This window comes from Anomaloglossus baeobatrachus, chromosome 8 (assembly GCF_048569485.1).
Source record: "Anomaloglossus baeobatrachus isolate aAnoBae1 chromosome 8, aAnoBae1.hap1, whole genome shotgun sequence".
Classification (NCBI taxonomy): Eukaryota; Metazoa; Chordata; class Amphibia; order Anura; family Aromobatidae; genus Anomaloglossus; species Anomaloglossus baeobatrachus.
In genome coordinates, this window is record NC_134360.1 from 35,668,695 (window position 1) to 35,696,512 (window position 27,818).

Below are 27,818 nucleotides of genomic sequence, written 5' to 3' on the forward strand. Positions count from 1 at the left end.
AAGGAAAGAAAGGAAAGAAGGAAGGAAGGAAGGAAGGAAAGAAAGAAAGGAAAGGAAAGAAGGACGGAAAGGAAAGAAGGACGGAAAGGAAAGAAAGAAAGGAAGGAAAGAAAGGAAGGAAAGAAAGACCAAGCGAAATAAAGAAAAAAGTGAGGGGGGGAAAAACAGAAAAAAAGTGCGCATGTAAAAAAGAAAAAAAGTGCAAAACTAGAGATAAAATTGGGTATGGTAAAAGAAAAAAGGAGGTAGAAAGGAAATAAAAATAAAAAAAGAGGGAAAATCTGGTAAGAAAAGAACAGGAGAGAGAAAAAAAAATGGAGAAACAAGGAGCAGAGGCAGTAACGGAAAAAAAGTGAGGCAGATAGAAAAGGAAACAGAGGGAAGAAAAAAAAAAGAAAAATATAAAAATATAAAAAGGGAAGCGTATTAGTAAGTATTGTGTTATCGATCCATTGGGTCCAGCAGTGACGAGGTTAACAGCAGCCGGGAGATTCTAGAACACATTCGGAGACCTCATTTCGATAAACGTGTGCACATTATTCACAGAGCAGCAGTAGCTGGAGGACAGCTCATCAGTCAATCAATACTCCTCATCCCATAGGTCATCTGTGTGCCACGCTGTCTGTTAATAGCAGAGGGTCTCTATTCACAAGCTACGCCACCTGTGGCACTGACTGGTAGAGGCTGGTGGCAGAACAAACCATAACATTTTCCTATCAATAACAGATTGAAGATGGTTCATGGACACTGAGTTGACTAAATGATTGCAGCGGGAAAGCTATGCCACCCTTACCCCCAGGTTGAGTGTGGTACTGCAGCTGAGCAGTGCGGATGATCTGCAATACCACACACAACCTCTGAACAAATGTGGCGCTGGTTCTGAAAGGAAGCGGAACTCTTTTCCCAACCTCAGAAAGCTCCTCCAAGTAACGAACCTACCGTATTGCCACCTACACTAGAGACTCTACCCGCTCTCCTCCATTACTGTACTCTCATTTGCTAGAGAGATGTTCTTGGCCAAGTTCTCCCTAATTATGCCCTTCTGCCACAGCAGGGGGCAATGGGATGGGCAGATCCAGCATTAAAGGGTGTTCTACAGAAGGAAGAGCAGCTGTGCCACGTCCACCCTACAACCAGCTGCGAGATGGATAAACACATGACTGTTCCTTCAGAATGAGAGTTCTACATACGGAACCTCTCAACAAACGTTGCCATGGAAGCAGATGCTTTACGTCAACCTCCAAGAACAAAGACCATTTTCTTTTTTACCATAAAGCCCCCCCTCCCCATTAGGCTCATTTACCAAGTTCTCCTCAGTGTAGGCATGCCCCATGTGTTCGGTTCAGACTACACATCGAGTCTCTGTCAGGACGTCGTGTTCTTCTCTTTCCCAGTTTTGATCAAGACAAGGAAAAATTAATATGAAAAAAAATTACATTGAATTAGTGGATTTTTTTTTCACGTTTCAGCAAGGGGGGGGGGGAATTTGTAAAATGGAAGTCCTGGATCTGTTCAAAGTACTCTAGGGGGCGAGCAAAAACTCACGGCACACGCACCACCCCCCCTTGGGGCACGGCGCAGACAACACACCCCCCCCCGGGGAACACACGGCGCAGGCAACACCCCCCCCCCCCCGGGGAACACACGGCGCAGGCAACACACCCCCCCGGGGAACACACGGCGCAGGCAACACACCCCCCCGGGGAACACACGGCGCAGGCAACACACCCCCCCGGGGAACACACGGCGCAGGCAACACACCCCCCCGGGGAACACACGGCGCAGGCAACACATGCCCCCGGGGACCACACGGCGCAGGCAACACACGCCCCCGGGGAACACACGGCGCAGGCAACACACCCCCCCCGTGGAACACACGGCGCAGGCAACACACGCCCCGGGGAACACACGGCGCAGGCAACACACCCCCCCCGTGGAACACACGGCGCAGGCAACACACGCCCCCGTGGAACACACGGCGCAGGCAACACACGCCCCCGGGGAACACACAGCGCAAGCAACACACGCCCCCAGGGAACACACGGCGCAAGCAACACACGCCCCCGGGGAACACACGGCGCAAGCGCCACACGCCCCCGGGGAACACAGGAACACACAGCGCAGGCAACACACACCCCTGGGAAACACAAGCCAACACTACTGAGGAGGGCCAAGTGATCAGAACTGGCAAATCTTGGAACCAACCACCGGGCACTTGCAATCTACTTAAGATCTAGGAATAAAGATGGCCACAACGGTTTGGTGACGCTCATATTTAAAAGTTAGTTATTCTCATCTTAAATTGGATAAAAATTGCAAAGTGCTTGTACAACACACATAATGTGCAATCCATTTCTTAAAAATCCTCCCCATTCTCAAAAAAAAAAAAAAAAAAAAGAAATTTTTAATTTTAGTACAAGTTGCCGAGGTTATCGGCCACCACTGCAGTCTATCAGCGGTGGCCTAGAAGGCACGATAATCTGAAGCTGGCCAGGATTGCGGGAGCGCATGGATAGCACCTGAGCCCCTGCACTCTTCCAATGCTTCAGAGGCAGGGACTCTTCATGTATCAGAAAGCACAGATCAGAGATGCTGCTGGTGCGAACTGTCAATCAAGCAGGAGCACTCCACCCCAAGCAAGTAGGAAGGGGAAAGCAAGAGAGCAGTAAACTCATTCCTTAGTAATTAAGTCAACCCCTACCCAAGATATAACCTTCTGCACTCTTTTTAGCGCCTCCCTGACATGGCCAAGGTTGTGCTTCACCCTAATTGCCTCCTTAAAGGGATATTCTGAGCTCAAATACTGAAGGCTGAGTTGGAAAGATCTGTCCATGAAACAACCACAGGAAGGTGGGAACATATCTGACCTCCTTTTCAGAGACCAAATTTTTAGATTTTTGACTGTCTGCCTCATTAAAAAAAATGGCTCCATTAGGGGTGGAGACATATGGTTCTGTGGGTAGTTGACAGATGCCCCCATTGGAGTCTATGGAGTTTTCCAAAATTGTAAATTAATGCATGATTTCGGGGGCAGACGCCTGTGCACCGCCCTCCCCGTGAGCATCCTGGGACCACGCCAAAAGAACGAGGCATAAGTGGTTGGAAGTGTCATGTGTGAGCCACAGAGGTGGCTGATCACAGAGAACAAAAGACTGAATTATTTCTCTTTGCAGTGAAGTTTTATGGGGACTTTCCAAAAACAATGCAAAAAGTTGCACAGTAGATTGTCTGCAGCATTAGAACGGGAAGGACTGGTAGGGACATTAAACAACGCGAGCATTGTTCTAGTGTATAGGTTGCCGCGAATCTCCCCCATCCCCCCCGGGCTCTGGCTGCAATTATATCACTGCTGTATCCCAGCGATCAGCGCGTCTCATCATCATATTCCGTCAGCAATCTGTGCCGAGCCGGAGGAACATGACTCGTGTGCAATCCCGGCAGATTTCGCAGATCTGCCTCTTCCAAATAGAGTTTTGGCCGATGATCAACAAGCACCTAAGAAACACAAACTTGGAATATTTTCAACGTCAACTCATGATAACACTCCTGTTACTGTCTGGTTGCTATAGTAAAAGCGAGAATATAGTGATCGCAGCTATCAGCCAGTATCACAATGACAAGACCTTCCAAGGATTCCGCCTGCCTCCTCGGATAAATCTTCCCCCAGTCTGATCCATGATCTTAATTAACGCAATAATCCAGCGTAAGAGCCTTAGACCGTCTCATAGAGCTGTAAAGGAGGAATTACTTTTCACTGTCATCGAGCCCAGACACAGAGGTCGCGATTATCCAGAAAATTAAGACCAACCATGGAGCAAATCCAAATACTGATGCTTAAAGGGGGTTTCCACCCACAAATTTAAAATTGACGTTATAATAGAATATAATAGTATACCAAAAGAGAGAATAGTGGGCAAAATTTGGCCACTATGCTGTATTCGCTTCAAGAGATATAAGCAATTTTCTGTTTTGCTGCAGCCGCCATTTTGCCACAGGCAAAACAGCCAGATCAGCTGACACCTTTGAATTAGCTTCTCACAAATGCCGGTAAATGGGATTCTGTTGATATGTTCTATTAAAATCAATGTAACAGTTTATCGGTTTACCATTTCAAACCAGTGGCTTCACTTCCTGTTTCTACATTAGCAAAATGGCCGACACAAGAAAATAGACAAAAATAGTAATAGCTCTGTAAGTAAATGCAGTATAATGACCAAACTTTGGCAATTTCTCTAACTTCTCAATTACATTATATGTAGCCACTTTCATATTTTGGGTGAAAAGTCCCTTTAAGAAGTAGAAATGTTAAAAATGGCATGTTGATAGTACACATACGTGATACAGAAAAAGGCATTGCCTGGAAGAGTCATTGTGAAGCTGCCAATTAGAAATTAAAAGGTCTTAAATGTGACATAATTAAAACAACTTTTCCCGTGAGGATTTGTAGCGGCGCTGCATCCATTAAATCCCTCAAATTCCAAAATTAAAGGGATTCTCCGGCTTTTTGTCTGGCCTCCAAACATTCTAAGAATCAGCTAATGCTAAAATCAGCATCTTTAATAAAACGGAGTTTCACCTTTTTTGGGGGGGGGGGGGGGGCGTATTTAGCTTGTTTTTCCAGTTCATAGTTTGCCAAGTGGAAACCATCAGCAAGTTGCTGATGTCATGTCAGATATATTTTCATTTTAGGTCTAGTGTTTGATATGTAATGCAGACACTTTTAAAGAGTGTCATTCACTCTTGCCCTATAAATGGAGACCCCCTTCCCCGACGAACGCCGCCAGAATCCACATGACAGATGCTGCCAGAGTCTAACGGACCCTACTAATTTACAACTGTTGGGTTGGTCACTGTGCTCCTGATGAGTCTGCTGCGATCAGACTGCACCCCACTCACTTCATTGCAAAGGCAGAGATTGTGAAGCGTCACATCAGTACCAGAAACCCAACCGACGGAGGCCGCCAGAAACCCAACCGACGGAGGCCGCCAGAAACCCAACCGACGGAGGCCGCCACAAAGCCAACCGACGGAGGCCGCCACAAAGCCAACCGACGGAGGCCGCCACAAAGTCAACCGACGGAGGCCGCCACAAAGCCAACCGACGGAGGCCGCCAGAAACCCAACCGACGGAGGCCGCCACAAACCCAACCGACGGAGGCCGCCAGAAACCCAACCGACGGAGGCCGCCAGAAACCCAACCGACGGAGGCCGCCAGAAACCCAACCGACGGAGGCCGCCAGAAACCCAACCCACGGAGGCCGCCAGAAACCCAACCGACAGACGCCGCCAGAATCCACATGACAGATGCTGCCAGAGTCTAATGGACCCTACTAATTTACAACTGTTGGGTGGGTCACTGTGCTCCTGATGAGTCTGCTGCGATCAGACTGTACCCCACTCACTTCCTTGCAAAGGCAGAGATTGTGAAGCATCACATCAGTGCCAGAAACCTACCCGACGAACGCCGCCAGAAACCCAACCGACGGAGGCCGCCACAAACCCAACCGACGGACGCCGCCACAAACCCAACCGACGGACGCCGCCACAAACCCAACCGACGGACGCCGCCAGAATCCACATGACAGATGCTGCCAGAGTCTAACAAACCCTACTAATTTACAACTGTTGGGTTGGTCACTGTGCTCCTGATGAGTCTGCTGCTATCAGACTGCACGCCATTCCCTTCCTTGCGTAGGCAGCGATTGTGGAGCGTCACATCAGGGCACAGTCACAAGTAACAGACCCTTTAATCGCTCCTCCTCCAACAAAAGCAAAAAAAGAGCAGTGAAATAATGAAGACGACACAAACTTCTCCCCATCAAATAAAAGCATCAGGAGAAGGAGAAATCCCATTATACATTAATAAGCATTTTCAATCATAATAACCGTGACACCGGCCCGTAAAATGCAATTATGTGCAGTGTCCAAAACTAATTCAATAGCAGAGGACATTATGTTCTATTCCTGGCACATAAAACATACCGCCATCTCACTGGATGCAACACTGGGCAAAGCGCCGCCAACACTCAGGGTTTGTATGACTGCACATTGGAACGGCTGTACAATCTGGGGCATCAATAAAAGGGTGAAGAAGATCGTAGTCTCACACAGAGACCCCAAGGGCCCCTCCACCATATAAGAGGGATCATTATTTATGAAAGATGGGGGCATAGTTTTCATAGTGGCTTGGGAGTATTAAAGGTAATTTTTTAGCAGGCTTTTCCTATGTATTCTGAGAGTACTATGATGCAGGGGCAGAGACCCTGATTCCAGCAATGTGTCACTTACTGAGCTGCTTGGTGCAGTTTTGATAAAATCCCTGTTGTTTTCTCTGCTGCAGATGTAGCAGAAATCAGAATGTTGAGCTACGTATAACCTCACCCACACCACCGATTGGCAGCTTTCTGTATATACTGTATAGTCAGCAAGCTGCCAATCAGTGATGGGGGCAGAGTTACACATTAGCTGGACTGGCTTGTATGTGACACCTAGTCATCTACTGATAGCCTGTATGCTGTAATTGCAATATAATCAGTGTTTTATCAGCAAGAGATAATCAGTTAAGGACTAGGTGTCACATGCAAGCTAGTCCAGCTAATGTGTAACCCCGCCCCATCACTGATTGACTATACAGTATATACAGAAAACTGCCAATCAGTGATGGGGCGGGGTTACACATTAGCTGGACTAGCTTGCATGTGACACCTAGTCCTCTACTGATAATCTCTTGCTGATAAAACACTGATTATATTGCAACTACAGCACACAGGCTATCAGAAGAGGACTAGGTGTCACATGCAAGCCAGTCCAGCTAATGTGTAACTCTGCCCCATCACTGATTGGCAGCTTGCCAACTATACAGTATATACAGAAAGCTGCCAATCAGCAAGCTGCCAATCAGTGATCGGGACAGGGTTACACATTAGCTGAACTGGCTTGCATGTGACACCTAGTCCTCTACTGATAATCTCTTGCTGATAAAACACCGATTATATTGAAACTACATCAGACAGGCTAATAAGTGACATCCCTGGAATCAGGCTCTCTGCCCCTTTAAGCTTCCACTGTTGCAGTTTTCTTTATTTTTTATCAATTAACGGCTCTTAAAGGGGTGTTTTACTACAACGCTATTGATGACCCATCCGTTGGACCGGTGGCTGCTGCCAGGTACCGTAGATCAAGTCTGATCTGATAGCAGTAAAGGAATTAACCCATGGTCTCCGGCCAGCGAGGCAGGAATGGAATATTATGCAAGAAAACGGATAAACATTTACTTAAGAATGTAAAAATGTTTACGATCTCCTGCTCTGTACTCACAACAAAATGATCAGGAGCCGAAATACAACATTCTGGAGACTCTCACATTCCAGCCGCATGACAGCACAAGCATCCACATCTGGAAATACGGGGTCCGCGGGAATCCAGGGGTCACCAGTGATTGCAGCAGAGAAGCCAAAAACCCACTGCTTGTCCCTAAGAGACATCTCATTATGTAAACCGTGCAGGCCAGAGAATAAAGAGGAAATGATGAGTCCCCACCATAAAGGAAATACGCCAAAAACTAAAAATGCAGGGATGCTTGTGAGCGCAGCTCTGGAGCATAATAGTAATGTGATGTCTGTACACAGTGACTGCACCAGCAGAATAGTGAGTGCAGCTCTGGAGTATAATACAGGATAAGTGATGTAATGTATGTATACAGTGACTGTACCAGCAGAATAGTGAGTGCAGCTCTGGAGTATAATACAGGGTGTAACTCCAGGATCAGCACTGGATAAGAAATGTAATGTATGTACACAGTGACTGCACCAGCAGAATAGTGAGTGCAGCTCTGGAGTATAATACAGGAGGTAACTCAGGATCAGTAATGTAATGTATGTACACAGTTACTGTACTGCAGAATAGCGAGTGCAGCTCTGGCGTATAATATAGGATAAGTAATGTAATGTATATACACAGTGACTGCACCAACAGAATAGTGAGTGCAGCTCTGGAGAAGAATACAGGATCAGTAATGTAATGTCTGTACAAAGTGACTGCAACAGCAGGATAGTGAGTGCAGCTCTGGAGCATAATAGTAATGTGATGTCTGTACACAGTGACTGCACCAGCAGAATAGTGAGTGCAGCTCTGGAGTATAATACAGGATAAGTGATGTAATGTATGTACACAGTGACTGCACCAGCAGAATAGTGAGTGCAGCTCTGGAGTATAATACAGGAGGTAACTCAGGATCAGTAATGTAATGTATGTACACAGTTACTGTACTGCAGAATAGCGAGTGCAGCTCTGGCGTATAATATAGGATAAGTAATGTAATGTATATACACAGTGACTGCACCAACAGAATAGTGAGTGCAGCTCTGGAGAAGAATACAGGATCAGTAATGTAATGTCTGTACACTGACTGCAACAGCAGAATAGTGAGTGCAGCTCTGGAGTATAATACAGGATGTAGCTCATGATCAGTACAGGATAAGTAATGTAATGTTATGTACACAGTGACTGCACCAGCAGAATAGTGAGTGCAGCTCTGGAGTATAATACAGGGTGTAACTCAGATATGTATCCACACTATAAATTTACTTATTTATGTAAATATTGAAATGGTGCTTAGAGGTGAACTTGCCCTTCAAGAGAAATTAGTGGGAATTTCTAGAAACAGGTCCTGCAAGTCACCTCATGTGTCTTTTTATAATACGTTTCCACAGAAAAGGAAGTGATATGAGAAGGGAGCGCAGCTCCTGTCACCTCATCTCGCTGCCAGCTGCTAGGTTTCTCACCTGAAGGCAAGAAAGTCGCACATGCAAATACCTGCAGGAAATCAGTATCACCACATGCAAACCTATGATTTCTCAGAATAGGGAGAAAAAACAAAATATATAAACAAAAAAAAAAAAAAAAAAGGATAATTTTAAAAGAAAAAAAAAAACCCAAATTACATTCCAAGGCTCGTCCTAAATAAACAAATAAATAAAATATAATATAGTTTTCCGTTACTATAATGATTCGGATTTTTAAATGAGGTGTCTGGAATGGGAAAAAGATGGTTCTCTTTCAAAAACAGTGAAAAACCTGCAACATCTGCCCGAGCATAATGAAAAATTAGTGAAAAACAAGGCAGTGTTATTCTTCGGGTCTATGGGAGGAGAACAGTCCATGGCCCATACGGACCGTAAATAACTTCCGCTGACAATGACATTGGATAGAAGGCAGACATTGGAAAACTGGAGATAAAAGTGACTTTGTTCTGGTCCCTGGGGTCTAAGGTCTCCGCCAACAAAAGTCCAGGGCTGAGCCGAGGAGGGGCGACTGCTGTTCACACGTCGCTGTATCTGTGGCCTCATATCAGGGACGCCAAGTATGTAATGAACCTATAATCTAAGCCTGCCCTGTATATACTCTGTATATCCCATCATAGCGACCATCTAACACTGGAAGATGCATCTGCGTCACCAGACCAGCGCACATTTTCAATCAGAAAAAAGTAGCAAATCTGCACATATTCTTTTTTAAAACTATCCTGCCATTTTGTGTTTACAGCTCCTCTGCTAAACTATAAGTCTCCATGCTTACAGACTACATAAAAAAAAAACAAAAAAAAACACCTATGTAGTCCGATTCTAAAGTCAATTATTGCTCTAGCGCTGGGGTCCTGGGTTCAAATCCCACCAAGGACATCTGTAAGGAGTTTGTATGTTCTCCCCGTGTGTGCGCAGGTTTCCTCTGGGTTCTCCAGTTTCCTCGCACAATTCAAAAATTTACTGATAGGATGTGAGCCCCAATGGGGACAGTGTTACTGATGTATGTAAAGCGCTGTGGAATTAATAGCGCTATATGAATAAATATTACTACTTCTTCCGCCACCAACTCTAGTAAGATGAAAGGCAACACAGTCCTATGTGGTGTGAGCCTGCAGTAAAGTGTTGCCTTTCATCTTGCTAGAGCCGGTGGGGCAAAGATTACAGCAATAATTTACTTTAGAATCAGACTACTATTTGTAGTCTGTAACCATGGACACTCAAGGCCTGCGGAGGAGCTGTATACACAAACAAGTCCCAAAAGTAAAACTATCTTGTAGACTGAGCCCTCGTGGGCAGGGTCCTCTCTCCTCCTGTAGACTGTGAGCCCTTGTGGGCAGGGTCCTCTCCTCCTGTAGACTGTGAGCCCTCGTGGGCAGGGTCCTCTCTCCTCCTGTAGACTGTGAGCCCTTGTGGGCAGGGTCCTCTCCTCCTGTAGACTGTGAGCCCTCGTGGGCAGGGTCCTCTCTCCTCCTGTAGACTGTGAGCCCTCGTGGGCAGGGTCCCCTCTCCTCCTGTAGACTGTGATCCTTCACGAGCAGGGTCCTCTCTCTCCTCCTGTATCCTCACCCATTCCCTGTAGACTGTGAGCCCTCGTGGGCAGGGTCCTCTCTCCTCCTGTAGACTGTGATCCCTCGTGGGCAGGATCCTCTCTCCTCCTGTAGACTGTGAGCCCTCGTGGGCAGGGTCCTCTCTCCTCCTATAGACTGTGAGCCCTCGTGGGCAGGGTCCTCTCTCCTCCTGTACACTGTGATCCCTCGTGGGCAGGGTCCTCTCTCCTCCTGTACACTGTGAGCCCTCGTGGGCAGGGTCCTCTCTCCTCCTGTACACTGTGAGCCCTCGTGGGCAGGGTCCTCTCTCCTCCTGTAGACTGTGAGCCCTCGTGGGCAGGGTCCTCTCTCCTCCTGTAGACTGTGAGCCCTCGTGGGCAGGGTCCTCTCTCCTCCTGTAGACTGTGAGCCCTCGTGGGCAGGGTCCTCTCTCCTCCTGTAGACTGTGAGCCCTCGTGGGCAGGGTCCTCTCTCCTCCTGTAGACTGTGAGCCCTCGTGGGCAGGGTCCTCTCTCCTCCTGTAGACTGTGAGCCCTCGTGGGCAGGGTCCTCCCTCTCTCCTCCTGTAGACTGTGAGCCCTCGTGGGCAGGGTCCTCTCTCCTCCTGTAGACTGTGATCCCTCGTGGGCAGGATCCTCTCTCCTCCTGTAGACTGTGATCCCTCGTGGGCAGGGTCCTTCCTCTCTCCTCCTGTAGACTGTGAGCCCTCGTGGGCAGGGTCCTTTCTCTCTCCTCCTGTAGACTGTGAGCCCTCGTGGGCAGGGTCCTCTCTCTCTCCTCCTGTAGACTGTGATCCCTCGTGGGCAGGGTCCTCTCTCTCTCCTCCTGTAGACTGTGATCCCTCATGGGCAGGGTCCTCTCTCTCTCCTCCTGTAGACTGTGATCCCTCATGGGCAGGGTCCTCCCTCTCTCCTCCTGTAGACTGTGATCCCTCGTGGGCAGGGTCCTCCCTCTCTCCTCCTGTAGACTGTGATCCCTCGTGGGCAGGGTCCTCCCTCTCTCCTCCTGTAGACTGTGATCCCTCGTGGGCAGGGTCCTCCCTCTCTCCTCCTGTAGACTGTGATCCCTCGTGGGCAGGGTCCTCCCTCTCTCCTCCTGTAGACTGTGATCCCTCGTGGGCAGGGTCCTCCCTCTCTCCTCCTGTAGACTGTGAGCCCTCGTGAGCAGGGTCCTCTCTCCTCCTGTAGACTGTGAGCCCTCGTGGGCAGGGTCCTCTCTCCTCCTGTAGACTGTGATCCCTCGTGGGCAGGGTCCTCTCTCCTCCTGTACACTGTGAGCCCTCGTGGGCAGGGTCCTCTCTCCTCCTGTACACTGTGAGCCCTCGTGGGCAGGGTCTTCTCTCCTCCTGTACACTGTGAGCCCTCGTGGGCAGGGTCCTCTCTCCTCCTGTAGACCGTGAGCCCACACGAGCAGGGTCCTTTCTCTCCTCCTGTATCCTCACCCATTCCCTGTAGACTGTGAGCCCTCGTGGGCAGGGTCCTCTCTCCTCCTGTAGACTGTGAGCCCTTGTGGGCAGGGTCCTCTCTCCTCCTGTAGACTGTGATCCCTTGTGGGCAGGGTCCTCTCTCCTCCTGTAGACTGTGATCCCTTGTGAGCAGGGTCCTCTCTCCTCCTGTAGACTATGATCCCTTGTGGGCAGGGTCCTCTCTCCTCCTGTAGACTGTGATCCCTTGTGGGCAGGGTCCTCTCTCCTCCTGTAGACTGTGATCCCTTGTGGGCAGGGTCCTCTCTCCTCCTGTAGACTGTGATCCCTCGTGGGCAGAGTCCTCCTTCTCTCCTCCTGTAGACTGTGAGCCCTCGTGGGCAGGGTCCTCTCTCCTCCTGTACCTGTCTGTGCCCTGTATTGTTGCACTTGTTTTTATTATGTAAACCACTTGACATATGTAAAGCGCCTTGGGCTAAATAATGCAATGATAAAGAACATTGAAAAAAAAAATTAAATATATAAACATAAATAATATATTTGAGATTTTTGGTAAAAAAAAAAATCTAAAAATAATTTAGTGTAGGACTGCCCCAAAGATATTTGCTGTGACGTGGCGGGATAGCTCAAGAAATTGCAATTTTTTGCCAAAAATCTCACATTTTAATAATAAGTACATCTAGAATTTTTAGTGCAGGTGTGCACATTTAGTGCTGGATATCTTGTTTTTTTCTTGATAGATAGATATTTTTTTTGGTATTATATATTTTAATTTATTTTTAAACAAGACTTTATTTTCAGGTTTTTGTGGGGGGCTTTTATGTATTTTGACCCCAAAAGCTCTAATGCTTTTTTTTTATTTTTTTATTTTGGAATATCACTATGCTGCTGCTATTACTAGTGTTCCATAGGCTGAAAGAAAAAAAAAAAACCTAGATCCATCTAGTTCAAACTTCATGTTATTAAAAAAATAAAAAAAAAAATACATATTTTTTTTTTTTACTTTTGGAAGATAAGTGGCATTCGTGTTAATATTAATAAAACAAATTAATAATAATTAATAATACAAAAAAAAAATCTTCCAAGTAAAAAAACAAAAAAAAACAAAAAAAAAACAAAACACCACATTGCAGCTTTACAGGTCAAAATAGATAAGAATATAAATAATAGTATAACAAATAAAAATACATAAAATAATACATTTAATAATAATAATAATAATAAATAATAAATCTTCAAAGTAAAAAAAAAACAACAAAAAAAACAACATTGCAGCTTTATAGGTCAAAATAGAAAAATAAAATACTAATGCAAATACTAATAATAATAATAATATAAAAATAAAGGTAAAAAGAATTTTTATTAAAATAATATAAGAATAATAAATAATCTTCCAAAAGTAAAACAAAAAAAAAAAAAAAAAAAAACACATTGCAGCTTTAGGGGTCAAAATAGATAAAAAATATAAATAATAGTAATACAAATAAAAATAAATAAAAGTAATAATAAATTTAATAATAATAAATAATAATAATAAATACAATTAAAAGGGGCTGTGATTTTTGAAAAATGTAGCACCCCTGAAAGCATATGCACTGTCTAGACATGTTTCTCACACCAATACATTTCTCTTATTAATATACTTTGATTTCCAAAGGTGCCCTGCTCTTCAGATAATAGTGTTGGTCTCAGGCTCAGCAGCTCCATGTCTGGTCACCAGTGCGGTGTGTTAAGGGAGCGATTCAGCCAGGACCCCTTCTCCGCATAGACAGAAGTGGGGGGCTTAGGTACTGATATGATCACTCAGCCACAGCCCCCTTCTCTGTCCCTTGTGGGCTTAGCTATTGAAGCAGTCAGCCAGCCCCCTTCACATACAGTGTCACCTGTTGATAATGCAAACCGGAAGCGGATCTCGGCAAGATCCGTTCTAATGGATGATTTCAGGGCATGTCAAATAATAAATCATATATGTATTTATTTTATTTCAGCAAAGCAGGAGTTAACATCCAGTAAACTCCGAGCCATCAGGGCTGAGTCACTCTGGATTATAGACTGATATTATTACATTATTTCCAGAACTATTGCCGAGCGGTGGGCTGCTCCTGGACAGATTACAGTTTCCTATCGCAGCAACGCCAGCGCCGTGCGCCTCATCCAATAACCTACTCTGCAAAGTTCACTCCAATCTGCTCGGCAGGGGTAGGAGGTGAACTCTTTCTGGGGCACACTGATGAGACGCGACACAAAAGCTACAAATTAGTGTATCAGCCTCCTATAAAAACCCGCCAAACCTTTTCCAGTATTGTAAATCTACCACCGGAGGACGCCTTTATATTGCAGCCATGGATAGAACTGTTCGGGCCCTTTCAATGGAATGTATCAATGGAATGTATCCTTTGCAACATTCAAATTTGAAAACAAAAGAGTCGTCATTCTATCTGCTGTTTTGGGTATACAGCTCCTGTTTTGGGTATACAGCTCCTTTGCAGACCAATTTGTTTGAGCATCTGGTAGGTATGACATAAGACCAATTAGACAGAACTATTGAGAATTAAAAAGAATAGAACAGCCCAAAATGGATGACATGGAGTAGACCTTTATACCATTCAGGGTCTAGACTAAAGAAACTAGTCTTATAAAGTTGAGAAGATTTCTGCAATCGTAAAGAGTGACTTTTGCTCTGGAGGACTCAACCTGACCACGTATTATTTTACCTTTAAATCGGAATAGGAGTTGATGTAATACCATATCTGTCCAGCAGTGGCCACTGTAGGTAAAGTGAAGCTCCATCTACAGATCTCCCCAAAAGAATATTGAGGATTTCTCCCTTTACATAGGCTGTGAAGCCTCAAGCATTACATAACAAGAGGATAAACTTAGGGCAGCACGGTGGCTCAGTGGTTAGCACTGCAGTCTTGTGGTGGCTCAGTGGTTAGCACTGCAGTCTTGTGGTGGCTCAGTGGTTAGCACTGCAGTCTTGCAGCGCTAGGGTCCTGGGTTCAAATCCCACCAAGGACACCATCTGCAAGGAGTTTGTATGTTCTCCCCGTGATTGCGTGGGTTTCCTCCGGTTTCTCCGGTTTCCTCCCACACTCCAAAGACATACAGATAGGGACTCTAGATTGTGAGCCCCAACGGGGACAGTATGGCCAATATATGTAAAGCGCTGTGGAATTAATAGCGCTATATAAATGAGTAAAATTATTTTTTAATTATTATTTAATTATAAACCTAGTACAGACTGGGCAGAACAAAAATGAATCACATATGGAATTACTCTTTAAATTTTTTTTTATTTTTTTTTTACTCCTGGCCTTGCAGGAAAAAAAAGAAAAAAAAAAAAAAAAAAAAAGGGGATATCTAGATTGCAGTGAAGCTGTAACATTGACTTGTCAGTTTATATCCTCAGCATATATATTGCTTTTTATCTGAAGCCAGATCTCTGCACAGCGCAGGGGTTAAAATAGAGGAAGGAAGCAGATTTCAGGAATAGAAGTAACAGAGCGAGAGGTCAAGTTGTGAGACAGAAGATGCTCAGGGGAATTTAAAGAGACACTTGCTGCTAAAGCCACAGGTTCAATGTCAGAACTTTCCGTCAGCAAGAAGCGGATAAGAAGAAATAGATGTTTATAGAAAGGCTGGATATATGCGGTAACATGGAGAATCCTCTGGATAAATGCAGGATTCTGGCGAGGATTAGGAGTTGCAATACCTGACACCTCCTATGTATAAGGGAGGCGCTCTTTCTAGAAAAAACATTAACTCCTTTACCTAATCTTGCAAGAAACCCACTTTAAAAGGAATGGCCACAGGGAATGTAGGTATACCCTCTTTCACTTGTAAGGCGCCGTGAAATACATGGCGCTATAATAAATAAAAAAAAAAAATTTTTTTTTCTCACGGCTGAGGATTTGTTACAATGTAGTATAGGGGTGTGTGTATATATATATATATATATATATATATATATATATATATATATATATATATAATAATGTGTGTGTGTGTTTATATATATAATTTATTTATACTATATTGTAACAAATTCTCAGCCGTGAGGAAAAAAAAATAAAAATTAATTTATATATATATATATATATATACACATAAATATACACACATACATACGTACATATATAATTTATTTATACTATAAATATAATATAAGGAATGGCCACAGGGAATGTAGGTATACCCTCTTTCACTTGTAAGGCGCCGTGAAATACATGGCGCTATAATAAATAAAAAAAAAAATATATTATATATATATATATATATATATATATATATATATATATATATATATATATATATATATATATATATATATATATATATATATATATATATATATATATATATATATATATATATATATATATATATATACACATACATATACACATACATACACACACACACACACACATTATTTTTAATATACATGTATATACATATATACACATATATTAATATATATATATACACATACACACACACACATATACATATATATATATATGCACACACACTGATACATACATACACACACATACATACACACACACACATATATATACATATATATACATACACATATATACATATACACACATACATATACAGTGTATACATATATAATAAATAATAATAATAATAATAATAATAATAATAATAATAATAAGACAGGTCATAGAAATGTGCAGAAAGATTTGCAGGACCCCGATCCAGTGCCCTCCAGACAAGAGCCCTGCGACCCTCCAACCGACTTCCTCTTTGCATAACGCTGCGGGGGTGTACTAGTCAAAAGAGGGGATAGCGGAAGATAGGACTTCGGCGGACTACTAAACCAATATCCTTCTCAATTGTACAGGCCATCAATATAAAATCTCAAAAATCTGTCACAAGGAGGTTTGTACAAACATCACCCACTATCATGGTGGCGTCGATCTGTGGAGACTACAGATGGACACTATGCCTGCTAACGTCTCTGATGTCTGATCAGCGCAGGCAGACTCAGGCTTCAACCAACAGACTTGTGGTTCATAGGCAGGCTAACAAGAGTTTCTCTCTGCTGGTCTGCTTGTTAGTCTCCTTTGATCACATGTAGTGGATGAGCCAGTGATCGTCGCTCCTGTGACGCCCCTGACTATATCGGGGTGTCACAGGGGACTGCATCCTCTCTTTCTATGATGCAGGACCTACCCCCCCACCTATGGTTCCGGTTTCCTGAAAACCCGTAGCACCACAAATCCAAACCACACCTCACATGACTACCTGTCAGACACACCAGTGGGTTAGTCTAGCTTGAAAAGGGCCACCCACGTAGGGGTCAGGCAGACTGGTGGGAGGGAAGGAAGTGAGTTTCAGTTTAGAGAGTTGGAGTTGAGTAGTAGCTCCTAAAGAGTGTGGAAAAGTGACCTAGGTTGGGTCGCAGATGGTGGTCCGGGACCAGAGGAGTTGGAGACCCAGTCGCAGGGTATTGGAAAGGAGTGTACTGACTTACTCTAAGGCCGGTTTCACACATCCGGCTTTTTGCCGGTTTGCCGGATCCGGCGCTCTCCTGTACAGACAATACAGTACAGTGACAGCGCTGTAACTTCCGGGTCACATGACAGCACGTGACCGGCGCTTGTTGCGCTGTCACTGTACTGTAGTCACTGTATGGGAGAGCGCCGGATCCGGCAAACCAGCAAAAAGCCGGATGTGTGAAACCGGCCTTAGAGGACGGTCGGCATCGGAAAGTCCACTAACCGGACCTGTACTGAGCACGGCGGGGTACAGGACCCTAGATCAGGAAACTGTTCAACGTCCTGATAATTCACCTGGGAGGAAGAGTCTCTTTATGAACTTCCCCAAGGGCTCAGAGATCGAAGGCATCAACACAATGAGGGGGATAGGGTTTTCCAGCTTATGCGACCCACTAAGATCCCAAGTGCCAGCCATTGAGAGCATAGCTCCACTACATGTAGGGAGCGGGACCCTGATAGCTTCAGGCCAAGGGGTCACAAAGACAACTAAACTTGTTCACGGAGGCAGGCTCCGGCCCATTAAGTGATACCAGTGGGAGCAGACACCCGGACGGGCTCCCTGCAGTTGCAGTGGTACCCAGAGACTTTGGTTTACTACAGTGTGCGAGTCTGCTTCATTGGCTGCATCTAACATCACAACAACCTGAATGAGTACACTGCTCCCTCCCTGCGTCCTGCCTGCCCAGCAAGCCTGCACAGCACCATCCACCAACCCTGCAGAGTCCCGGGGCCTCCCTACCTGCGGAGGGATTAACACCTGACTACCCCACTCCATCCGTCCCGGGTACTCCCTACGGCTGCGGCGGTACTCCCCATCACAGCGACCCACAGGTGGCGTCACTGACTTATCCCCTGTAAATACTCCCTTTTTCAATCCAGTGGCCGCTGAGCACTGGCTCCAAGGACCCTCGAGCCACCGCAACCCCGCACCCAAGCAGTTCGCCTGCTGCAGGGGCGGCAAACTCCCCTCCTACATATGCTGGCTGGACACTTCCTTTAATGCCAGCTATAGCTTTTCTATACTGGTCTGGTGAGGTGTTGTGATCCGGCATTCCTGGTGGTTGTAGTACTTCATTCCTGTGAGCAATTATAGTCCTTTTTTTTGTTGCCTTACTTCTCTGGCTTTTCTCCTACGTCTTACTGTTTGTTCCTGTGAGTTTGCAGTTTTGTTTAATCCCTATCTGGCTTTATCTGTGTTGCCATCACACTCCTTCCCTGATGAGGGAACAGTTTAGTTCTGGTCAGGAGAATAGTAACGACTCCGGCATCTCCACCATCAGGGGTAATCTGGAGGTCATGGATAGCCTAGGGTCCCCCTAACGTGAGGGAGAGTAAAGAAGCCCCCGGCCCTCGCTATCCTACAGTCACCTTGACAAAATCACTTTAATAGTTTCATAATAAGTTTGGCAACTTTTTAACATTTTGTTTGAATTTCCCAAAATTTTAGAGCTCTCTGCTTGTGGTCAGTGATTGTGACACTTGAAAATGCATAATGATTCTCACAGCTGGGGGTTTGCTACAGTTTCAATTCTCTATGAGCCACACAACCTGGACTCCGGATAGATATAATGTATCAGTGCAAGCAAAATATATCAGCTTAATATTTAGCTCACAAAGTCTCGTTTGGATACTATATTGTAACAAATTCTCAGCTGTGAGGAAAAAAAACTAAAATTAAAAAAAATAAAAAAATATATACATTTTATTTTTTTAATTTTTAATTTCTTTTCCTCAGCTATTAGTTACAATATATATATATATATATATATATCTATATATATATATATATATATATATATATATATACCGTATTTTTCGCTTTATAAGACGCACCTGATTATAAGACGCACCCCCAAATTTGGTGAAGGAATAGAGAATTTTTTAATAAATGGGGTCCGTCTTATAATGCCAGTGTCCGTCTGACAAATCATATAGGGTATATGTCCCTCATAGCCCCCCCCATCCTAAAATTAGCCCTCTGAATCTGGATATGGCCCAGTGATGCCACATGTCCCCTATGCCTGGCACACATCCTCTATGGCTGGCACACGGCCCACTGTGGCGGCACACGGCCCACTGTGGCGGCACACGGCCCACTGTGGCGGCACACGGCCCACTGTGGCGGCACACGGCCCACTGTGGCTGCACACGGCCCCATGTGGCTGCACACGGCCCCATGTGGCTGCACACGGCCCCATGTGGCTGCACACGGCCCCATGTGGCTGCACACGGCCCCATGTGGCTGCACACGGCACACTATTGCTGGCACATGGCCCCATGTGGCGGCACACGGCCCCATGTGGCGGCACACGGCCCCATGTGGCGGCACACGGCCCCATGTGGCGGCACACGGCCCCATGTGGCGGCACACGGCCCCATGTGGCGGCACACGGCCCCATGTGGCGGCACACGGCCCACTATTGCTGGCACATGGCCCCATGTGGCGGCACACGGCCCACTATTGCTGGCACATGGCCCCATGTGGCGGCACACGGCCCCATGTAGCGGCACATGGCCCACTATTGCTGGCACACAGCTCCCTGTGTTATATATCGCCCCATGCTGCTGCTTTTAGGAAAATAAACTTTCCTTACCTTCTCCAGCATTGTCCTGTCTGTGTCCCCCTCCTCGGGGTTGATCTCCAGCCTCCTGCATTTCCTGGTTCTCGGCCGGTCATGTGATCGGCAGGGCAGAGTGAAATCTCTTGTGCCTTATCACAGCAGCAGGAGGGAGGCCGGGCAGACAGGAGGAGGTGAGTAAAAAGTTTATTATTTTACTGTTTGCAGCAGCATAGGGGACATGGCTAACACGGGGGAGGGGGCATGCGCAATCAAAGAAGGGGCAGGCAGATATAATATACACTGCTGCCCCAGCCTATCGCCGCGGTGCACTTTCAGCACCATGGTGGTGGACAGCGGCTGTGCATATTATATGAGCGGGAGCAGGAGATCAAACGCTGCTGCTCCCAGCTTTCACAAGTCCCCCAGCAGAGCTCCAGAGCTGCCCGCACCTCCCCTGGACTCTGTAGTGTGTGTATATATATATATATATATACACCCCCCCCCCCCGTATATTCGGATTATAAGACGCACCCCCTACTTTCCCCCAAAATTTGGGGGAACAAAAGTGCGTCTTATAAAGCGAAAAATAATACGGTATATATATATATATATATATATATATATATATATATATATATATATATATATTATATGTGTATGTAGAAGTGTGTGTGTGTAATATACATATATATAATATTGTAATTTTATATTATAATTTTTTTTTCTCACAACTGAGGATGTTACAATATAGTATAAATAAATTATATATGTACGTATGTATGTGTGTATATTTATGTATATATATATATGTACGTATGTATGTGTGTATATTTATGTATATATATATATATATATATATATATATATATATATATATATATATATATATATATATATATATATATATATATATAATTTTTATTTTTTTTTCCTCACGGCTGAGAATTTGTTACAATATAGTATAAATAAATTATATATATATATATATAAAAACACACACATTTATTATATATATATATATATATATATATATATATATATACATACATACATACATACATACATACATACACACACACACCCCTATACTACATTGTAACAAATCCTCAGCCGTGAGAAAAAAAAAGAAATTTTATATATATATATATATATATATATATATATATATATATATATATATATATATATATATATATATATATATATATATATATATATATATATATATATAGATATATATTTTATTTTATTTTTTTTAAATAGAGCACTTTGATGGGAGACTTTTCAAATGTTACTAATCAACTTTTTGAAAAATTTTTGTAAGGAACCTTTTTTTAATCATCACCATTTTTATCCAGTAAAATATGGGAGTGGTGTAAATAAAGACCAAAAAAGATAAAGTCGTGCTTCCTGCGGGCCGGCCGAGTTTACAGAGGACAGCGCAGAGTTTACACACAAACATCAGAGAGACAGATCAGACAGGAAGTGTGCGGCCACAGATTACACAGCGCTCGCGGCTCAGATAACAGGAGTTCACAGGTTTTTGCAGCTTTAAGCGGATGAAGCTTGTAGGACCTCTGATCCCGATATTTAAAGGTCTGATTTATGATGTTGGGGGTATAAATATTATTATTATTATTAATAATAAATCTTTATTTTTTTCATAGCGCTAACATACTCCGCATCGCTTTACATACATCAGGAGCACTGTCCCCATAGGGGCTCACAATCTAAATTCCCTATCTGTATGTCTTTGGAGTGTGGGAGGAAACCCACGCAAACACATATTTTAATATATATATAAAAATCTGAGCATGTGTGTGTATGTCCACTAAAAGGAATCCGCACAGTTGCACTTACAATCACGAAATTTTGCACAGACGCCTCATGTGCCTCAGGGAACATCAGACTATGTTATTTACAGTTATTCACCAAAAAACCTGCCTCCATTTAAGTGAAAGGAGCTGGGAACTACAGATCATTAATAGCAGCTGTAACTAGTTACTATAGGAACAAAATAAAAAAATAAATTGTTAGTGTAAGAAGCTTATGTGTGAGGTAATAAGATGTCGGTGGGGAGACGGATAGAGACAGACAGAGACATGGATAGAGCCAGACAGGGAAAGAGACAGACACAGTTACTATCCCGGGCAACGCCCGGGTTCTACAGCTAGTGTCTATATACAATTTGACTTTTACAACTTATTACTCTGATTGAAAATGTAACAGAAAATGGTAATAGTTTTTGTGTTCCGTTCAATACTAGTTTCCATGGCAATAGACTATAAAACAACTGGTATGTGTCTGTAGTCAGGTGTTGAAATGACAGTTAGGCTGCTTTCACACCTCCGGTTTTAGCAGAGCCGGCCAATCCGGCTCTAAAACCTATGCAACGCATGCGGCGACAAAACCGCATCCTTTGCATAAGTTTTTTACATGCGGCCCGTCCGGTTTTTGCCGCTTGTGGCAGGCTACTGAGCATGCGCAGTGGAAAAAAACGCATGTGGCGGCCGTATGCGTTTTTTGCCGCAGGACGCCGCATGTGGCGTCCATAGGCATGCATTGCAAATCGCGCCGGATGCGGCGCGATGCGTTTCTTTTTGCCGGACAAAAAACGTGTTAGGCAACGTTCCATCCGGCCGCCACATCGGCTAAATCTGCCGCATGTGGCAAAAAAACGGACGGAACGCAAGCCCATGTGGCACAATACGGCACTAATGTAAATCTATGCAAAAAAAACTGTTGCATTTTTTCTGCAAATCGCCGGATTGCGCCGCACAGGAAAAAACGGATGTGCGAAAGCAGCCTTACACTTTAAGAGAATGTCTGCCAGGCTCTAGATCTTCACTTCATAGAAAGTAACGTACTAACAGTCCTCTCTCTCAGTAATGGGAAAGTCTGGCTTCACTGAATATTTAAATCATCATTAGAAGATGTCCTAAACCCTGCCAAAAAAAGAAATATATATATATATATATATATATATATATATATATATATATATATATATATATATATATATTTTTCTTTTTTTTTTTTTCTGACATTCCCCCAACATGTTTTGCTGGTTTAGCCAGCTTCATCAGGGGTAATAGAAACGTGTCCCATTTCCCTTGATGAAGCTGGTTATACCACTGAAACGTGTCTGCTCTTCCATCATAAGTTTGGAAGAACCATTACACCCCCTCCCACATCAAACATGTGTCGCTGGTTGAACCAACATCAACAAGGGAAATAGACCTCTGATGAAGCTGGTTCTACCAGCGAAACTTGTCTGCTTTTTCATGATAGGTCTGGAAGAACCATGCCCCCTCACTCCATTCTAGCAATTAGGCCACACTGTTACGTGGTGGGGTGGACACATCATAACATAGACCAATCACAGCACTTTTACTTTGGACCGAATTTGCTCATTCAGATCAGTTCAATGCCAGAATGTGATTAAAAGTCAGCAACTAGATTACCGTTCATTGATAGAAAGCAGAGATTTTTACAATGGTCTGGATTTTCAATAAAAATCACGTTATAATACTAATACGTATAATACTGGGGGCTAACTATCACAACAAAATAAAAAAAAAAAAATAATGTATACATACAGTCATATGAAAAAGTTTGGGCACCCCTATTAATGTTAACCTTTTTTCTTTATAACAATTTGGGTTTTTGCTATTTCAGTTTCATATATCTAATAACTGATGGACTGAGTAATATTTCTGGATTGAAATGAGGTTTATTGTACTAACAGAAAATGTGCAATCCGCATTTAACCAAAATTTGACTGGTGCAAAAGTATGGGCACCCTTATCAATTTCTTGATTTGAACACTCCTATCTACTTTTTACTGACTTACTAAAGCACTAAATTGGTTTTGTAACCTCATTGAGCTTTGAACTTCATAGGCAGGTGTATCCAATCATGAGAAAAGGTATTTAAGGTGGCCACTTGCAAGTTGTTCTCCTATTTGAATCTCCTATGAAGAGTGGCATCATGGGCTCCTCAAAACAACTCTCAAATGATCTGAAAACAAAGATTAATTCAACATAGTTGTTCAGGGGAAGGAGACAAAAAGTTGTGTCAGAGATTTAACCTGTCAGTTTCCACTGTGAGGAACATAGTAAGGAAATGGAAGAACACAGGTACAGTTCTTGTTAAGCCCAGAAGTGGCAGGCCAAGAAAAATATCAGAAAGGCAGAGAAGGAGAATGGTGAGAACAGTCAAGGACAATCCACAGACCACCTCCAAAGACCTGCAGCATCATCTTGCTGCAGATGGTGTCAATGTGCATCGGTCAACAATACAGCGCATGTTGCACAAGGAGAAGCTGTATGGGAGAGTGATGCGAAAGAAGCCGTTTCTGCAAGCACGCCACAAACAGAGTCGCCTGAGGTATGCAATAGCACATTGGACAAGCCAGTTACATTTTGGAAGAAGGTACTGTGGACTGATGAAACAAAGATTGAGTTGTTTGGTCATACAAAAAGGCGTTATGCATGGAGGCAAAAAACACGTCATTCCAAGAAAAGCACTTGCAACCCACAGTAAAATGTGGTGGAGGTTCCATCATGCTTTGGGGCTGTGTGGCCAATGCCGGCACCGGGAATCTTGTTAAGGTTGAGGGTCGCATGGATTCAACTCAGTATCAGCAGATTCCTGACAATAATGTGCAAGAATCAGTGACGAAGTTGAAGTTACGCAGGGGATGGATATTTCAGCAAGACAATGATCCAAAACACCGCTCCAAATCTACTCAGGCATTCATGCAGAGGAACAATTACAATGTTCTGGAATGGCCATCCCAGTCCCCAGACCTGAATATCATTGAACATCTGTGGGATGATGTGAAGCGGCTGTCCATGCTCGGCGACCATCAAACTTACCTGAACTGGAATTATTTTGTAAACAGGAATGGTCAAATATACCTTCATCCAGGATCCAGGAACTCATTAAAAGCTACAGAAAGCGACTACCGGCTGTGATTTTTGCAAAAGGAGGATCTACAAAATATTAATGTCACTTTTATGTTGAGGTGCCCATACTTATGCACCGGTCAAATTTTGTTTAAATGCGGATTGCACATTTTCTGTTAGTACAATAAACCTCATTTCAATCCAGAAATATTACTCAGTCCATCAGTTATTAGATATATGAAACTGAAATAGCAAAAACCCAAATTGTTATAAAGAAAAAAGGTTAACATTAATAGGGGTGCACAAACTTTTTCATATGACTGTATACACACACAATATATACACTAAATATATAATAAAATATAGAAATAAAAATTAAAAATATAAAAAAATAAAATAAAATCAAAATCAAATCAAAATATAAATGTTATAAAAATAGATAAAATAAAAAAAACAACAATAGCATTAATAATAATAATAATAGCAATAATAAGAGCAATATTATTATTATTAAAATGTATACATATACACACACATATATACACTAAATATATAATAAAATATAGAAATATAAAAATAAATTAAAATATAAAAAAAATAATCAAAATAAAATCAAAATATTAAATGTTGTAAAAATAGATAAAAAAAATAGCAATAATAATAACATTATTATTATTAAAATGTATACATATATACACACAAAATATAGAAATATAAAAATAAATTAATATAAAAAAACTAAATAAAAATCAAAATAAAAACAAAATATTAAAGGTTATAAAAATAGATAAAAAAAAAAAATCAAAAATAATAAATAATAGCAATAATAAATACTAATGGCAGCAATAATAGCAGCAATAATAATAGCATTATTATTATTATTATTAATAATAAAAATAATAATAATAATAATCTTCAATTAGAATAAGCATTGCTCCTGATACAGCTAACAATTAGGAGTGAACCAAAAGAGAGTTCCCCTTTAAAACACAGATATCCAATCTGACGATGCATAAAATATTGATAATGATTTTGTCCAATTCCCCCGATCCCCAGAGATACTCACGTTCCCAACACATCCCGGAATTCATAAATATCCCGTATGTCTTCTGCTCTCTTTTTCCAACTTGGCCCATCCTCTCCCAAGGGCATCCTGAAAGGTATTCCTTAACCACTTAGTGCAAAGAAAAATTTCCACCAAGTCTAAAAGAAGGGAAGAAAAAACATCCATGAAAAGACCGGAACTTTAGGAAATATTTTCTCTTTCTGATATTTGTTATGAAATAAATAAAAGACAAAGACACGGCCAATAATTCCCATCCAAGTACAATGATTGGCTGAAAAAAAACTGGTAATTCATTTGTAAAGCGCCATGGAATAAAATGGCACAATATAATAATAATAAAACTATTTTTTTTATTATTATTATTAATTATTATTTTTAATAATAATAAATAAATTATTATTATTATTATTAATAATAATAATATTATTATTAGCTTAAATTTTCCTGTAGCGCCACCCCTGGAGCAATTAGGTATTACACCATTCATATCAATGGACCAGACAGACAATCTTTGTAGCTTTTATCCACTTTCAGGACCCCCTTCTAAGGGATGTAGAAGTGGATTTTCTAAGCTGGACAAACTCTTTAAAAAAGGGGTTGTCTACTTTTGTTTTCTTAAATGTATAGATTACTGGCGAAAACTCATTTTTTGCATTAAGGTTTCAATAAAAATGTTGCACCGTTTGCCTTCTATAGCCTCTATGTTGTACTCTCTGCAGAAGGAGTTCACTGAGATTCTATCAGTGAGTTCTCATTCGGATGCTCTTTTGGTAAAAATTATATATATATAAAAAAAAAATTTAGCTCCTCTTAGGCTGGTTTCACATCTCCAGTATTTTGCCGGAAGCCGGATCCGGCACCAATGCAGTACAGTCACATTTATTTACAATGGAAGCGCGACACCATGCGGTTGTGTATGAAGCATGTGTCGGCATGAATGAATTTAACTGTACTGCATTTGTGCTGGATTCGGCTTCCGGCAAAATACCGGAGATTTGAAACCAGCCTTAGCTGACTTATGACCACATCAAAGTTGAATGTGCATGAAAAGTCAGTAAAATGGTGCAAAAATGTTAATGAAACCCAATGAACCCCATCAAACTGACGTGGAATGAGAATGGGATCAAGTAAGACTCCAAATCATTGACACCACATTCCAAGAATCCAGGTTAGTGCCACTTACAGCCTCCGTGTTCTACTCTCTGCAGAAGGAGCTCACTGAGAATCAGTCAGTGAGCTCATTCTGATGCTTTTTTTTTTTAAAGAGATTGTAATTTTTTTTTTTTTTTAGCTCCTCTTATTAACTGATACCACATTCCAAGAATCCAGGTTAGTGCTGGTAGTATAGTAGAGGCTTGAAATATGAGTCCATCATAGGGTACTTTCACACTTTTTTTTTTTAAATCAAACTTTTTTTTGTCTCACGGTGGCCGAACGTTCAGCTGAGCGCCCGCCCGCCGGCATGCCCGGCCGCCGGCAAGTGACAGTGCTCAACTGAGCGCCCGCCGGCATGCCCGGCCGCCGGCAAGTGACAGTGCTCAACTGAGCGCCCGCCGGCATGCCCGGCCGCCGGCAAGTGACAGCGCTCAGCTGAGCGCCCGCCGGCATGCCCGGCCGCCGGCAAGTGACAGCGCTCAGCTGAGCGCCCGCCGGCATGCCCGGACTCTGGCAAGTGACAGCGCTCAGTTGAGCGTCCGGCCGCCGACAAGTGACAGCGCTCAGCTGAGCGCCCGGCCGCCGACAAGTGACAGCGCTCAGCTGAGCGCCCGGCTGCCGGCTATTGAGAGCGATCAGCTGAGCGCCCGGCTGCCGGCTATTGAGAGCGATCAGCTGAGCGCCCGGCCGCCGACAAGTGACAGCGCTCAGCTGAGCGCCCGGCTGCCGGCTATTGAGAGCGATCAGCTGAGCGCCCGGCTGCCGGCTATTGAGAGCGATCAGCTGAGCGACCGGCTGCCGGCTATTGAGAGCGATCAGCT

The 27,818-nt window shown here is 43.3% G+C and overlaps 1 protein-coding gene across 2 annotated transcripts in view; it reads right to left on the reverse strand.

Moving 5' to 3' along the window:
• Positions 1-27,818, reverse strand: part of CAMK1 (calcium/calmodulin dependent protein kinase I) — a 142,152-nt gene that overhangs the window by 86,395 nt on the left and 27,939 nt on the right. For both annotated transcript variants that reach the window (XM_075321446.1, XM_075321447.1), the window contains exon 2: positions 25,843-25,979. In XM_075321446.1, the coding sequence (XP_075177561.1) occupies positions 25,843-25,928 (86 nt within the window). In that variant the 5' untranslated portion in view covers positions 25,929-25,979. The remainder of the gene's footprint in view (positions 1-25,842; positions 25,980-27,818) is intronic.